This window comes from Cucumis sativus, chromosome 6 (genome assembly GCF_000004075.3).
Source record: "Cucumis sativus cultivar 9930 chromosome 6, Cucumber_9930_V3, whole genome shotgun sequence".
In the NCBI taxonomy this organism is placed as follows: domain Eukaryota; kingdom Viridiplantae; phylum Streptophyta; class Magnoliopsida; order Cucurbitales; family Cucurbitaceae; genus Cucumis; species Cucumis sativus.
Genome location: NC_026660.2, coordinates 12,931,337 through 12,948,284, shown reverse-complemented (window position 1 = coordinate 12,948,284; position 16,948 = coordinate 12,931,337). Strand labels below are relative to the sequence as shown.

Here is a 16,948-nt window from a genome sequence, read left to right as displayed (position 1 = left end):
AGTAGATCAACCAAATGACGTAAAACCTATTGGTTGTAAATGGATCTACAAGAGAAAACGAGACCATGCCGGTAAAGTACAGACTTTCAAGGCTCGACTTGTGGCAAAGGGTTATACCCAGAGAGAGGGAGTAGACTATGAGGAAACTTTCTCTCCTGTTGCCATGTTAAAGTCAATTAGAATACTCTTATCCATCGCCACTTTTTATGATTATGAAATTTGGCAGATGGATGTCAAGACAGCTTTTTTGAATGGTAATCTTGAAGAGAGTATCTATATGTCTCAACCAGAGGGGTTTATAGAACAAGATCAAGAACAAAAGGTTTGTAAGCTTAAAAAATCCATTTATGGATTAAAACAAGCTTCTAGATCCTGGAATATAAGATTTGATACTGCGATCAAATCTTATGGCTTTGAACAAAATGTTGACGAGCCTTGTGTTTACAAAAAGGTCGTCAATTCCATTATAGCATTTTTAGTCTTATATGTAGATGATATTCTACTTATTGGAAATGACGTAGGATATCTTACTGATATCAAGAAATGGCTAGCTATGCAATTTCAAATGAAAGATCTGGGAGATGCACAATACGTTCTCGGAATCCAAATTGTTCGAAACCGTAAGAACAAAACACTAGCCATGTCTCAAGCATCTTACATAGACAAAATGTTGTCTAGATATAAAATGCAGAATTCCAAAAAGGGTCTGCTGCCGTACAGATATGGAATTCATTTGTCAAAGGAACAATGTCCTAAGACACCTCAAGAAAGTTGAGGATATGAGAAATATTCCCTATGCTTCCGCTGTTGGAAGTTTAATGTATGCAATGTTATGTACTAGACCTGACATTTGCTACTCAGTAGGGATGGTCAGTAGGTATCAATCCAATCCTGGACGTGATCACTGGACAGCCGTTAAAAACATTCTAAAATATCTTCGAAGAACAAAAGACTACATGCTCATGTATGGTACAAAGGATCTGATCCTTACTGGATACACTGATTCAGATTTCCAAACTGATAAAGATGCTAGAAAGTCTACATCAGGATCAGTATTTACTCTAAATGGAGGAGCAGTAGTTTGGAGAAGCATAAAGCAAACTTGTATAGCTGATTCCACAATGGAAGCTGAATACGTAGCGGCTTGTGAAGCAGCAAAAGAAGCAGTATGGCTAAGAAAATTCTTGACAGATTTGGAAGTCGTTCCAAATATGCATCTACCAATCACTTTATACTGTGACAACAGTGGTGCAGTTGCAAATTCAAGAGAACCTAGAAGCCATAAAAGAGGAAAGCATATTGAACGCAAGTACCATCTTATCAGGGAAATTGTACATCGTGGTGACGTTGTAGTAACCCAGATTTCTTCTCAGCAAAACATTGCTGATCCTTTTACAAAAGCTCTCACGGCTAAAGTGTTTGAGGGTCACCTACACAGTTTAGGTCTACGATGTTTGTAAACTAGGACAAGTGGGAGACTTATTGGCCATGTGCCCTAGTTTCATATATATTCTCTCACACCACATCTCTCATACCACTAGGAATTTTAGTCCAAGTGGGAGTTTGTTGGAATTTTTTGTCCTAAAACTCGTAGTTTGTAAATCATATTCTGTTCAATAAAGTTGTTATTGAGAAATTAAATATTATAATCTTAAATCCAATAAATCAAGTTCCAAGGCTATTTTTTGAATAAACTTGAACTTTATGTGTAAACATAAACGTGGATCAAGTTCGAGTATATAGCCTAAATAGTCTATAGTATATGAAATAAAGGTTGGGCGCCTTATTTAGAGAAACTATGGATGCGGCCCACTTTGTAGTACAAACGAGGTGATCCTAATCGTTCATGTAGAGACATGAAAGTGGGGGCATCCTATGTAAAATGTTTACATAAGACTGAACCATGAATTAGTCATTTTTACGTTATAACACCGTTTACTGTTTAAAACTGACTATCTCAATTATTGATGACCTAGGTAACTTAGTCTTAATCCTGAGTTAACTATGAACTCCTGTTCACACGAGATTATCCTTAGATCTGCATAGGTGAGGGCAGCTCATCAGCGTTGGCCCAATAAGCCTCCCATTTCAGGGGTAAGATCGGGTGGATAGCTGGGAACATAGGGTACAAGATGGAATTCACTCCTACCCGCTTTAGGGTTAGTAGATAGGTTGCTCTCTTAAGCACTGAATCCAAGTCTTGAACAAGGGGCCCCACCCTCTCATTGGCCCGAGAGGGATTAAGTTTATAGGTTGAACCTTAAACCAATTGTTCAATAGTGGATTAGTGGGACTTAAGGAGCAAGATGTAATCTTGGGGGTAAAACGGTATTTTGACCCAGCCAAGGTTACGAGCAACCTGTGAAGGATTAACTTACTGATTATGGTTTTATCAAATGGACACAAATATATCTATAGTGAGGGGAGTGCAACTACGGGACTTTAGTGGAATGACCCGTTAGTTAACGAATGTTGATTAACTCGGTTTAAAAGAGTTTAGCTAGTTAATCTTGAATCGTTGGAGCCCATGATCTATAGGTCCATTAGGTTCCTCTGCTAGCTCATATGGATTAAACTTAGAACAGTGTGATGAAATAAGTCGAATTGTTCGAATTGGGAGAAGAAAGGGAAACCGACAAATATAGTGATATAGTCGTCGGTCTTCTAATTACAAATAGAGCTTTATGTTTTACATATTATAAGTATGAATGCGGATTCATACTAAGAAGCTCGGAATTGATTGAATTGGTCAAAAATAGTAAAAAGTCAAAATTTTGACTTTTGACTTTGAAAAGTCCAACTTTGACCGGCCTTATATTCAAATGTGATTTGAATTTTGGAAAAATGAATGCGGATTCATGCTCGGGAGGTTGGAAATAGTCAAGACGGACAAAATGGTAAAAAGTCAAAATATTGACTTTTGACTTAGAAAAGTCAAAGTTTGACTTTTGACTAGAAAAATCTAATGACCATTTTACCCTTGGACTAAGTTAGTGGGAAAATCCAACATTTTGTTGGATAATCCCACTAACTCTTAGTGGGATATGTGGCTATATGAGATATAGACACCTAGCCCACTAAGTTCCACTAATTGTTAGTGGAATATTAGGTGTTGAGATTTGGCAATTGAATTGCATGCATTTTTGCATGTAATTAGGCTATAAATAGAGATGTTTTCAAATGTTGAAGGACTTTTGCCTCTTTTATCATTTTCATAATCTCAACAAAAGAAAAAAAAGCTTCCAATCTCATTTTATCTCCATTACTTTCTACACCAAAATTGGGTCCCACAACCCGGTTCTTTGTCTAGAGGATAGCAGTTGAGTACTAGTGGTGGTCTCGGGTAGAATTGGTAAGAAGACATCAAACCTTTTGAAAGCTTCAAAGGTAATACTTCTTAAAACCCTAATTTGATTAGTTTATGGTTACATGTTAATTGTGGCAATTAGGGTAGAAATTCGATTCTTTTTCCGCTGTGCATAACTTAGTGATCTCGAAGTTTCTTGCCCACAAAAGCTGAACGGTGACGCCCCAGACTCGGTCTCTTGGTTCCGTCCCAAAACGCGGAAGAAAGGAACAATGGCATAGAAAGGGACGACCGGACTTGGAACGGGGTCCGAGGCCTCGAAAGTCCACATCTAGCACCTGGGTGGTCCAATTCTGAGTGATCACGAAGTTTCTTGCCCACAAAAGCCGAACGGTGACGCCCCAGACTCGGTCTCTTGGTTTCGTCCCAAAACGCCGAAGAAAGGCACAATGGCCTAGAAAGGGACGATCGGACTTGGGACGGGGTTCGAGGCCTCGAAAGTCCACATCTAGCTACTGGGTGGTCCGATTCTGAGTGATCTCGAAGTTTCTCGCCCATAAAAGCCGAACGGTGACACCGCAGACTCGGTTTCTTGGTCCCGTCCCAAAACGCCGAAGGAAGGCACAATGGCCTAGAAATGGACGGTCAGACTTGGGACGGGGTCCGAGGCCTCGAAAGTCCACATCTAGCTACTGGGTGGTCCGATTCTTTGTGATCTCGAAGTTTCTCGCCCACAAAAGCCGAACGGTGACGCTGCAGACTCGGTTTCTTGGTTCCGTCCCAAAACGCCGAAGAAAGGGACAATGCCCTAGAAAGGGACGGTCGGACTTGGGACGGGGTCCGAGGCCTCGAAAGTCCACATCTAGCTACTGGGTGGTCCGATTGTGAGTGATCTCGAAGTTTCTCGAACACAAAAGCCGAACGGTGACACCGCAGACTCGGTTTCTTGGTTCCGTCCCAGAACGCCGAAGAAAGGCACAATGGCCTTGAAAGAGACGGTCGGACTTGGGACGGGGTCCGAGGCCTCGAAAGTCCACATCTAGCTACTGGGTGGTTCGATTGTGAGTGATCTCGAAGTTTCTCGAACACAAAAGCCGAACGGTGACATCGCAGACTCGGTTTCTTGGTTTCGTCCCAAAACGCCGAAGAAAGGCACAATGGCCTAGAAAGGGACGATCGGACTTGGGACGGGGTCCGAGGCCTCGAAAGTCCACATCTAGCTACTGGTGGTCCGATTGTGAGTGATCTCGAAGTTTCTTGAACACAAAAGCCGAACGGTGACACCGCAGACTTGGTTTCTTGGTTCTGTCCCAAAACGCCGAAGAAAGGCACAATGGCCTAGAAAGGGACGATCGGACTTGGAACGGGGTTCGAGGCCTCGAAAGTCCACATCTAGCTACTGGATGGTCCGATTCTGAGTGATCTCGAAGTTTCTCGCCCATAAAAGCCGAACGGTGACACCGCAGACTCGGTTTCTTGGTCCTGTCCCAAAACGCCGAAGGAAGGCACAATGGCCTAGAAAGGGACGGTCGGACTTGGGACGGGGTCCGAGGCCTCGAAAGTCCACATCTAGCTACTGGGTGGTTCGATTGTGAGTGATCTCGAAGTTTCTCGAACACAAAAGCCGAACGGTGACATCGCAGACTCGGTTTCTTGGTTTCGTCCCAAAACGCCGAAGAAAGGCACAATGGCCTAGAAAGGGACGATCGGACTTGGGACGGGGTCCGAGGCCTCGAAAGTCCACATCTAGCTACTGGGTGGTCCGATTGTGAGTGATCTCGAAGTTTCTTGAACACAAAAGCCGAACGGTGACACCGCAGACTTGGTTTCTTGGTTCTGTCCCAAAACGCCGAAGAAAGGCACAATGGCCTAGAAAGGGACGATCGGACTTGGAACGGGGTTCGAGGCCTCGAAAGTCCACATCTAGCTACTGGATGGTCCGATTCTGAGTGATCTCGAAGTTTCTCGCCCATAAAAGCCGAACGGTGACACCGCAGACTCGGTTTCTTGGTCCTGTCCCAAAACGCCGAAGAAAGGCACAATGGCCTAGAAAGGGACGGTCGGACTTGGAACGGGGTCCGAGGCCTCGAAAGTCCACATCTAGCTACTAGGTGGTCCGATTCTGAGTGATCTCGAAGTTTCTCGCCCACAAAAGCCGAACGGTGACGCCCCAGACTCGGTTTCTTGGTTCTGTCCCAAAACGCCGAAGAAAGGCACAATGGCCTAGAAAGGGACGGTCGGACTTGGGACGGGGTCCGAGGCCTCGAAAGTCCACATCTAGCTACTGGGTGGTCCGATTATGAGTGATCTTGAAGTTTCTCGCCAACAAAAGCCGAACGGTGATGCCGCAGACTCGGTTTCTTGGTTCCGTCCCCAAACACCGAAGAATGGCACAATGGCCTAGAAAGGGACGGTCGGACTTGGGACGGGGACCGAGGCCTCGAAAGTCCACATCTAGCTACTGGGTGGTCCGATTTTGAGTGCTCTCGATGTATCTCGCCCACAAAAGCCGAACGGTGACGCCGCAGACTCGGTTTCTTGGTTCCGTCCCAAAACGCCGAAGAAATTCACAATGGCCTAGAAAGGGACGGTCGGACTTGGGACGGGGTACGAGGCCTCGAAAGTCCACATCTAGCTACTGGGTGGTCCGATTCTGAGTGCTCTCGAAGTTTCTCGCCTATAAAAGCCGAACGGTGATGCCGCAGACTCGTTTTCTTGGTTCCGTTCCAAAACGCCGAAGAAAGGCACAATGGCCTAAAAAGGGACGGTCGGACTTGGGACATGGTCTGAGGCCTCGAAAGTCCACATCTAGCTACTGGGTGGTCCGATTCTAAGTGATCTTGAAGTTTCTCGCCCACAAAAGCCGAACGGTGACGCCGCAGACTCGGTTTCTTGGTTCCGTCCCAAAACCCAGAAGAAAGGCACAATGGCCTAGAAAGGGACGGTCCGACTTGGGACGGGGTCCGAGGCCTCGAAAGTCCACATCTAGCTACTGGGTGGTCCGATTCTGAGTGCTCTCGAAGTTTCTCGCCTACAAAAGCCGAACGGTGATGCCGCAGACTCGTTTTCTTGGTTCCGTTCCAAAACGCCGAAGAAAGGCACAATGGCCTAAAAAGGGACGGTCGGACTTGGGACATGGTCTGAGGCCTCGAAAGTCCACATCTAGCTACTGGGTGGTCCGATTCTAAGTGATCTTGAAGTTTCTCGCCCACAAAAGCCGAACGGTGACGCCGCAGACTCGGTTTCTTGGTTCCGTCCCAAAACCCAGAAGAAAGGCACAATGGCCTAGAAAGGGACGGTCGGACTTGGGACGGGGTCCGAGGCCTCGAAGTTTCTTAAGTAATGGGTTTTTAAGGAGGCCTGCTTACGGGCCAGGCCTCTCTCTGACCTGATAACTAATATCGCCTCCCCGCCCAGCTCTATCAGCAGGCCTTTTCTTTTGCAATACTGAAAAAGGTCTCTCATGGCCAATTTCTTATTACAGCCTTCTCGACCATAGAATTCGGCCTGAGGGGTCAACCCGGTTCCTTCTATGAGGAAGGCGGCGCAAAGGAGGCTCGAGGGCTTGTTAAGGAAGGCGGCAAGGTAAGACGAAGGGGGGAAAAGGAAAGGCCTTTTCTGGTCCCCCCTGAGCCGGGTGGTGCTTGTGTGTGGGGTGTGCCACGACGAAAGAAGGGAATGAAAGGCCGCTTTGCGTTGGAAGCTCTTTACCCTCCCCATAATGAGGGCTCTGTAGTCTTGGGGAGCGTTGAAGCTTGCTTCTTCTCCAGAGTTTTCTTGGTCATCAATACGACCTGTCCTTAATAGAACCGATCTGATTCTCTGAACAAGAGGAATTGAGTACTTCTGTCGAATCCTCCCTATCTCCTGATCGAGCTTGTGTAGGTAGATCTTGCTTGCTAGGGCCGATAGTAGTACACTGTGTGGGACGGAGTAGTAAGGGCGCCTTCTCACCTCCTACGAGTCGTCCGACGGAAAAAGACTTGATTCATGGAGTAAAAAGAACTTGGGATCGTCGATCTCTTCCTTAAAGATTGAGATGAGTCGATGTCGGTTCATGGAACGGAAATGAAAATCAAAGTAAGAGGAGTTTTAATCACAAACCCATCAAATCCACTCGGAGCAACGATCCAACGGTCCACAATCGAAGACATTCTAGATTTCGTTACACGCAAAAACATCCATCTCGTATCCGACGAAATCTATTTCGGTTCCGTTTTCTCCCCCGACGAGTTCACAAGCGTCGCCGAGGTTTTGGAATCTCGCGGCTATAAAAACGCCGAACGTGTACACATCGTCTACAGTCTCTCCAAAGACCTCGGCCTTCCCGGGTTCAGAGTCGGCACGATCTATTCATACAACGATAAAGTCGTCACCACCGCTCGCCGGATGTCTAGCTTTACGCTTATATCTTCACAAACGCAACGGTTTTTTAGCGTCCATGTTGTCGAACCGGAAAGTTCACGGAGAATTATATTAAAATGAACCGGGACCGGGCTCAAGAAACGGTATGAGATGATAATTGAAGGGGCTGCGAACCGCTGGGATTGAATGTTTGGAAGGGAATGCCGGTTTGTTTTGTTGGATGAATTTGAGCCCGTTGTTGAAAGATAAAAAAACCAAAGAAGGTGAAATTGAGATATGGAAGAGGATCTTGAAGGAAGTGAAATTGAATTATTTCGCCCGGTTCATCAATGTCACTGCTCTGAACCCGGTTGGTTCAGGGTTTGTTTTGCTAATATGAGTGAAAAAACGCTGCATGTTGCGCTTGACAGAATACGTCGGTTCATGGAACGGATGAAGAAGGAAAACGAAGCTAATTAAAAAAATATTTAAAAATATATATATAAGAAGAAAAAAAAACAGATGTAGTTTATTTTATTTTATTTTTTACAATGGTTATGAGAAAGAGAAAAAAAACCATTGTGATTCTTTTGTGTGGACAGTGCCCAATATTTGTTAGAAATTGGGGGTTTTTTGTCTTCATTTATACGTCATATTTTGATGGTTTAAACTTAGGAAAAAAAAAAAAGAAATCCTTTGTTTTCTTGCTTTTATCAAAGCAAGTTTTATTTCTCAGTTATAATATATATATAAAGTTTCTATTTGTATTTGTATTTTTATGTGATATGAACTATAGTTAAAAATTAACGTAATACAAGAAAGAAGAAAAAAAAAATCTGATTGAGTATTTTAGAGACAAGTGTCAATTTAGGGAGAGAGAAAAAAGATGAATTATATATATATATATATTGAGGTTAAATTAATAGTATTTGTTATTTTCATAACATGCTCTAATAAGTAAGTAATATAAGTAATAATTTGACTTTAATTAAGGAAAGAGAAGGTAATTATATATAATTAAAATCACTTTTAAGAAAGAATAACACTTTGCCGACTTGTGTAATTAACCACCTAACAATCCATCTGACGTGGCATTTAACTACTTAATTAATTGATTCTTCCTTTTCAAAATTTGGTCAACTGATTCTTTGTACTAATTTAATGTGTCCATCTGTCAGAGAGCTACAACGTTTTTCCTCCTTCTTCCTTTTTCTTTCTTAGAATTATTTTAAAAAGTCAATACGGTGCTTTTCGATTTTTATATTTGAGTAATATGGAAAGTATAATTAGATTTTTATTTTAAAGTAGAGTTTAGGAACTAATTGATTGAAAATTAAATATGTTGTGACGCTAAACAGATATTATTCCCCACTTGTTTTTATTTTAAAAAATATTCAAATTATTTACAAAATATAACAAAAACAATATCAATTTTATCCTTATCTTTAAATCTAAATTTAGTAAATTATGTTTTTCTTTAAAATAAATAGATCAACACACAAATATAATTATGTTTTTTAAAATGAAAATGTTGATTTAACAGGAGGAGAATGATTATTCTTTTAATAACTTGTACGAATAATCACCAATCCATTTATCATTATTGATGCATTTATAAAAAAGAATGACTTTCCATTAATATTGTTAGTTACTTCAGGGATAAACTTGTGTTCAAGCTTGATTTTGTATATATGTTTTTAGATTATTCTTACTGAACTATAAAGTTCTCGTTGACAAAGTTTACGCAATGGTATCTGAATATAATAGTTGAACTATAATTGTTTTGTTTTTTTTATACTATTTCAAAATTTTAAATAATTTATGCGTTTAAAATTTTGTAATGATCAAGCATAGTAAATACTATAATTGTTGTTAGAATGAAATAAAATAAAATAAAAATCCATATGATATGCCTAACAATGTGTTTTGTATTCAACATGGATGGTGTACTTTTTAAAAAATTGGATTATTTTTCAATGATATGATATTTTTTATTTTATTTAAAACTTTTTGATGACTTTTAAAGTTTAAAGTGCATAAATATAGCTTTCTTTACAAATATATGGTTGTTCTTGGATCTTGTGTATGTGTTCGTGTTCGTCTTGAATTTCTTGTTGGCTTAGTAAGTTTTATTTTTATTATTATATAGTAAAACTCTAACATTGTATAAAACAGTAAATACCAAAATGTTTGGACTAGATAGTTTTACAAATTAAATTTAGTTAAAAAATAACATACATATACATGAATAATCTTCTCGATAAATTGTGTTTATATCACTTGGCCTTCTTTAATTAGATTTCTTGATGAGAATAATGAAGTACTTAATGACAATAACCAATTATTAAGATTCTATTTATAGATATCACCAATTATTATATTTAATTATGACATTATCTTTTTACTTAATAGACCTAATAAAACAATAGGTCCAAAAGTGGTAAAGTAACATATAATGCATATGGACCATTTTAATAATGATACTATAGGACTGCATATAGTTCATCTAAATCAATAAAAGTTAAGATCACGAGTGCCCTTTGAATATGACTCATTCTTCACATTTAGGCTCGTCAAACAATCACATGTAACTCTACATTGTTACAGTTGTTTATAGCATTTGAGATTGAAAACAACGAATTCAATTACTTTCTAATTGATATACATCTATATGCTTGAAAAGTCAACCTCCAACCATCCAACCATTCAACCGTCCAACGCCCTGACCATAGGACAATTAAAAACATTAAAAATACAACTTCGATCATCCTTTAGTTCATTTTTTTTTCCAATTTGATACCTTTAAATTCCCCTAACGAGAGAATTGTAATTGTGATTGAACGTTTTTATAGTCAAATTTTGGATTTGATATCTCATAGGACCCATGTGCCAAACAAAATAAAAGTTGCAAATACATACATAACATATATATATATATATATATGGCAGTTTTATTTTTTCAAAAAAAAAAAAAGCAATTAATTTTGTTCTTAAAACGACATGGGTTCTCACGTGTTAAAGGTCATTGTTATCAACTGCGTCTTGTCGCTGACCAATTCATTGACAGCTCAGCAAGCTAAAAAAAAAAGTCAAAAAGTTAACGTGGTTAAGGAAAGCACTTTTTGTGATAACTCAACAATAAGAAACCAACCAATGGAGCCATCCAGGTCACTCTTTTGTGGCTCCCATCGCCACCTCATCAATTAACACGGACGTGTTTACAGCTCAACGAACAACCACCATTCCTTGACGTGGCAATTTCTTATCGAATAAAATTCCAACTTTACCCTTACATTACATTTTCTTTAAGGTCGGTGAATGCCGTACAATGGAAGCTCCTAGACATACTCTCTAGTTCTTATATATATATATATATATTATTTGTATTATTCATCCATCATTTATTAAAACTCCAATGTATGTTTGTGGATTTTACAATAGTTAATATTATTTGGTAGATGTTGAGATTTCTTCTTCTTCAATGTGTAGTCTTTTTCCAAGTTTGGAGAAAGTTTTTGATGAGGTTGGGACTTATTAATTTTCACGTGTGGGCCACGTTGTTAAATAAATATATGATAAATTTTACGAAATATCTATATATATGTGTGGTAGGGTTTCAATTACGTCACTACTTTGAAAATGTAGTTTTCATTTTCTTATTAATGTTTATAGACCGCAAACGAAGCGATAGTGATGCTTAAAATTGAAAGATGGTATAGAATATAATTTGAAGTATCATTTGTTAAAATTAATGTCACATCAATGTGTACAAAATGTATTTATTGAACGATGTTATAAGGGCCGTTTTGGAGATATTGTTTGAAAGAAATAAGTTGTATAAGGATAATTATATAATTGACTCGTATATTATATTGCATACGTTTTTTAAAATTTACACATCAATTCTCACATCAGTTTTCGTTTTTCATTTTAACGAAAAACAAATCAAGAGGTATTTTTCCTAACAACTTTTTAAATTCAAAGACAATTAAAAAAAAATAAAATACTTTGGTTGTTATACTTTTGGTTTATTTTGTTCATTATACTTATTGACCTAAAAACAATAATGGACGAACTAAAACGATCACCACCTTAAGAGTACAAAGATAAGATGAACTAAAATTAAAAATATAAAAATGAAAATAAACATCACAATGAAGCAAATGGAACTTGAAGTACACGGAACCAGACGATATGAAATTAAAGCATTTGTTTAAAGGATTGGATGATAGAAGATCAACTCTTTAGACTTTAGAGAAGAGAGTGGAAAAATTGAGATGGGTATTATGTTAGTGTGTATAGGAAAGTTCTATGAAAATGACCACCGACTATTGAGAGACCAATTTGGGGCCAAGTCAATGATTGGTAATTTCAACCTACAATTATGATTTATGACAATGACAATAGCTTAGGTCACTTTGAAAATGACTATAAGATTTTCTAGTTACACATATACACTTCATATTAGACTTGGTCGTTGTAATAATAACTATGTCAGGGATGATATAAGCTAAGTACATGTGTTTAGTCTTTAATGTTTGCGTATATTTCTTTACATAATATAATCTTCGAACAACGTAGATAGTAAATAATCAGTATAGAGGTTTGTGTGGTTTATTACCAATATTTATGAGTAGAGAGATAGTTATTCAAGTTATAAAATAATAGGTGACAATACATGAGTTTTTATTTTAATTTAGTTTTGAGACTTTAAAATATTTGTTTTGACTTTCGTAATTTAAAAAAGTTGATATAATTATTATTGTTTTGAGTTGTGAAGACGTGAGGTCAAATCTCTCATGTCTAGAATGAAATAACGTACCAATTAATTTTGAGCTAAACCCGTTTAAAAAAATTAACTTTTTTTTAGTTTTAACAAATCAATGATGTCGGTCAAGAAGTTATGAAAAGCAACCATTGAAGAAAGAGAACTTTAGAAAGAAAAGCAACGTAGTAAATCACAAATGATTTTTTTTTTCTTTTAAGTTTAGAGGTTGGAACTAAAACAAACTTTTTCATTACAAGGAAGGATAATCGAACCTTCAAGGTTTAGGGAGAAAAATCAAAGAGTGACAAACTAAAATAAATTTAAAAATTTAGGAAACAGAATATACATTTTAAAAGTTTATATTTATAGAGAATGTTAGCTAATTTTTAAAAACTTTTAAATTTTAAGAAAAAAAAAATTAAAAGTTTAAAATAATTATGGATTCCAAAATGCAAACATATATTTTAATTGAGTTTAAAAACTAATTAATGTATTTATACACGGTAAAATTATGAACAACACGAACATAGTTCAATAATATAGAACTTGTACTTTTTACTTCAATGTCAGTTAGAATTATATGAAATTGTGTCACAAAAAGTTCCAAAGAAGGATAGGATCTCAAAATGAAAACGCTTGTTGATATAATTTTTTTATAATATGTCACTTTGTTCAAAAGTAAAAAACCAATTGTTAGGGGTTTAGAGAAGGTTTTTCCCCTGTGCAATACATGACAACATGATACATTACTAATTTTCTTTTAAACAAAAGATTTTAATATGTATACAATGATAAAGGTCCAAAAACAAATGTAGGAAAGATGAAGCAATTTGTTGCACATTTAGGCTCATGGACTCATTCTAGCACCCACCATACAAGGAGGCCTTGGAAACACACCAACCAATGGTCCAATAGTCCAATAGCCCAATAGCCCAATAGCCCAATAGCTTTTGAAATACTTTGGAACACTTCAAGTCTTTTTTAAATACTTCTGCTCGAGAGGCTTCTTTCTCCACAAGAAAATAAAACAGCCGTTGCTCTCTCTTCCACGGTCAAAAGGCACCAATCTCCCGGCGCTTGTTTCAGTTCCTATTTTCTTCTCCACTCTCTACTCTCTTCTTCAGGCAATGCAACCGGCAGACGGAGATTTTTTCCTAAATGAAATCTTATGGTAGGCGTCTCTATTCCGATTAAGGATTTTTTGAATTAGGGTTTTTCTTTTTTCTGTTCACTGGTTTATTTTACATATGAAGGACAGATCTTGTTTTATTTTCTCATAATTAAGTTTACAGGTTCTTCTCTCTTCTTCAGGCAATGCAATCCAGACGACGGAGATTGTTTTCCTAGATGAAATCTTACGGTAGGCGTCTATATTCCGATTAAGGATTTTTCGAATTAGGGTTTTTTTTTTCTTTTGTTCACTGGTTTAATTTACCTATGATGGACAGATCTTGTTTTATTTTCTCATAATTAAGTTTACAGGTTCTCCTCTCTTCTTCAGGCAATGCAATCCAGACGACGGAGATTGTTTTCCTAGATGAAATCTTACGGTAGGCGTCTATATTCTTCTTTTGTTCACTGGTTTAATTTACCTATGATGGACAGATCTTGTTTTATTTTCTCATAATTAAGTTTACAGGTTCTCCTCTCTTCTTCAGGCAATGCAATCCAGACGACGGAGATTGTTTTCCTAGATGAAATCTTACGGTAGGCGTCTATATTCCGATTATGGATTTTTCGAATTAGGATTTTTTTTCTTCTTTTGTTCACTGGTTTAATTTACCTATGATGGACTCATCTTGTTTTATTTTCTCATAATTAAGTTTACAAGTTCTTCTCTCTTCTTCACGCAATGCAATCTGGCGGACGGAGAGTGTTTTCCTAGATGAAATCTTACGGTAGGCATCTATTCCGATTAAGGATTTTTCCAATTAGGGTGTTTTCTTTTCCTGTTCACTGGTTTAATTTGCCTAAGAAGGACACATCTTGTTTTATTTTCTCATAATTAAGTTTTACAAATTCTTACTTTTAGACATATTCTTTACATTATGTTTTCTTTTACAGGTAGAAGAATAAACTTGGTTAGCTGAGGAGTAAAAGGCAGGGTCTGGAAAAAGTGTAAGCTTCTTCTGCTGTAAGTGAATTTAAATTGATGAAATTCCATGAATATACATTTTCAGTGGTTTTGTTAGAAGTTTTAATGACTTAATAGCTTTGCTTCGTAGTCGTAGGAAATTGTTTGTTTATGATAAACTACCTAGGATTATTTTATACATATATACAGAATTGTTTTAAATATTGCTTCGTAGTCGATAGATATAGTGTTTTTGTTTCAAAGAGTAGGTGAGTCAAATAGGAGGACTGATTGTAGAGACGGGTTTGAGAAAAGTTGATGAGCAAGGAATGAAATTATAACATCCTTTTTGTCTTAGTGGTTAGGAATGGAGCATTGAACTCTAATTTAAAAAGAAATAATAATATAAATTTTTGAGTAAAGTTTTGAAGATTGGTGAAGAAACTTATAAGTATAAAAGTTTTTGAAGGATTGGTGAAGAAACTTATAAGTATTAAAAGTTTTTGAAGGATTGGTGAAGAAACTTATAAGCCTAATAGGTGGTTTTTAAAGGAACCAAGAAAAGAGGTCTGAAGGTTTTTAATTAAAGGGAGTACTTGAATAAAAAATCTTTCGGGTAATTGGTGCAAGTGCAAAGTTAGATTCTGTTGGTTATAAGCTAGATAAGGGGCAATCATATGGAATTGCTGAGTTTGTTAGGTATTAAAGGAGACCCAAAGATAAGTTGAATAAGAGAATGATTATCTTCAAGTAGATAGGAAGATAAGTTTGAATAAGGGAATTTCAAATTAAAGTACGATATTGGACTTCAAGTTTTTGATAGATTTCTTGTCATTCTTTGGAAGGAAGATTATATGCTAAAGGAAAAGAGATACGGAAGTATATGGTGGATCAAGAGTATTTATTTAAATCAATATCAAAACTGAAAATTGAAGTATTATGCGAAAAATTTGTTTGGAATAAAATGGACTTGAGCATTCCATTTGGTTTTCAAATATGAGGGTATAAATTAATATTTATTCAGGAGTTTTTTGGAATTGAAGATACATTTTTATGATTTTGGATTTTAAATGTTAGGAAACTCACAAGTCTAAAAAAGAATAGTTGAAGAGAAAAGTTTGATTGTACACAATATTAACAGAAAAGGTTTTGGATTTGTTGGGTTGAATCATTATGTTACATAAGGAAAATAAGTTATAATAAAAGAATTTTCTATTATTCAACTATGTGATTGTACTTCCACGTTTTGGCGTTTGGTGAGGTCTAGACATTCTTTGGATAAAGGAGTATAAAATTGGATGGAGAGTTCACAACTTGGAGAAAACATGATACTTTTAAGATTTGCCAAATTGCCGTGATATCTTATAGGAGAAATTATGAATTTAAAGAGGGGAAAAGCACATGGAGTGTGGTGGATCATGGAGTAATTCATTGAAAAGATTTTTAGTAAATGAAACTCTAAAATAACAAGTGCTTGGGTTAATTGGTGCAGGAGTAAAGTTTCTTTTGGTCTAATAAGGTTAATATGAGATTGAAGTTCGACTTTTGAATGAAGTGTTCTTGTCCTTCTTTGGATGAAATAAGTAATGAAATGTTAAGATGGACAGAGATGGGGCACCTATTTGATTTTCTTCACAGTTCTGGCTTTGGCTTGGACATGAAGTTGGTTATATTTGGACATTTTCATTGGTAGAAGGTAGAGTATTAAAAGTTTTTGAAGGATTAGTGGAGAAACTTGTAAGCCTAATATGTGTATTTAAAGGAACCAAGAAAAGAGGCCTAATAGGTTGCCATCTTTTGAAGAAAGGATTATCAAATTGGATCAAGTGTTGAAGCAGTAGGAAAGGAGGAAAAGAGAAAGTGGAAAGGAGGAAAAGAGAAAGTGGAAAGGGGGAAATATTGAAGTAAGAAAGTAGAAGAAGAAAATACCAAAATTGAAGATAGGAAAAAAACATGAAAAGTGAGAAGGCTGTGATGATTATTGATTTAGCTTTTAGAAGAGTTCGTACCAAAAAGTTTGTATTACCCATCATTACCCTAGAGCCGGACTAGGGTATGATGGGAAATAAATACTTTTTGGTAGCATTCGCTCCTAAAAACTAAGCCAATAATCATCACCGCTTTTATCAAATTTCTTGTTTTTTTCTTGTATTTTAATTTGGTATTTTCTTTTTCTACTTTCTTACTTTGACTAACGGTGAGATTAGCCTAATGGATTAAATTTTTATTTAAGGGATGGGGTGAGTGCTCATATCTCTTTGCCATTGTTTTGAGAAATGATTATCAACTTGAATTAGTGTTGAAATAGTGCACTAAGAGTCAGATTAGCCAATTGGATCAAGGTTTTATTTATAAGCTCTATGGTGATTTTTCGTTGATATGAATATAGCGAAAAGTCATTTGGCTAATGAAATGATATTGAAAAAAGACAACATGGAGGGACTATAGACGACAC

The 16,948-nt window shown here is 37.1% G+C and overlaps 1 protein-coding gene and 1 pseudogene across 24 annotated transcripts; both read left to right on the top strand.

Annotated features, from left to right (window-relative positions):
• The first annotated feature begins 7,273 nt into the window (after window positions 1-7,273).
• LOC116404378 lies at window positions 7,274-8,463 on the top strand (annotated as a pseudogene).
• Window positions 8,464-13,157: 4,694 nt separating this feature from the next.
• LOC116404809 lies at window positions 13,158-14,836 on the top strand. 24 transcript variants are annotated; one of them, XM_031888307.1, is made up of 6 exons: window positions 13,158-13,590; window positions 13,712-13,779; window positions 13,895-13,969; window positions 14,052-14,126; window positions 14,243-14,317; window positions 14,484-14,836. In XM_031888307.1, exons 1-6 carry the CDS (start codon window positions 13,588-13,590, stop codon window positions 14,485-14,487), a joined length of 300 nt encoding a protein of 99 aa, XP_031744167.1. In that variant the 5' UTR covers window positions 13,158-13,587; the 3' UTR covers window positions 14,488-14,836. The 24 variants fall into 24 exon arrangements, 4 of the variants coding, with proteins under 4 accessions (XP_031744167.1, XP_031744169.1, XP_031744168.1 ...); XM_031888308.1 differs by having other exon boundaries at window positions 13,168-13,590; window positions 13,731-13,779; XM_031888306.1 differs by having other exon boundaries at window positions 13,172-13,590; window positions 13,705-13,779.
• The last annotated feature ends 2,112 nt before the right edge of the window (window positions 14,837-16,948 follow it).

Coding starts and splice junctions, on each gene's coding strand:
- LOC116404809 (XM_031888306.1), top strand. CDS start 13,547: ATGCAACCGGCAGACGGAGATTTTTTCCTAAATGAAATCTTATG. Junction 13,591..13,704: donor TTCCTAAATGAAATCTTATG/GTAGGCGTCTCT, acceptor CTCATAATTAAG/TTTACAGGTTCTTCTCTCTT. Junction 13,970..14,051: donor TTCCTAGATGAAATCTTACG/GTAGGCGTCTAT, acceptor CTCATAATTAAG/TTTACAGGTTCTCCTCTCTT.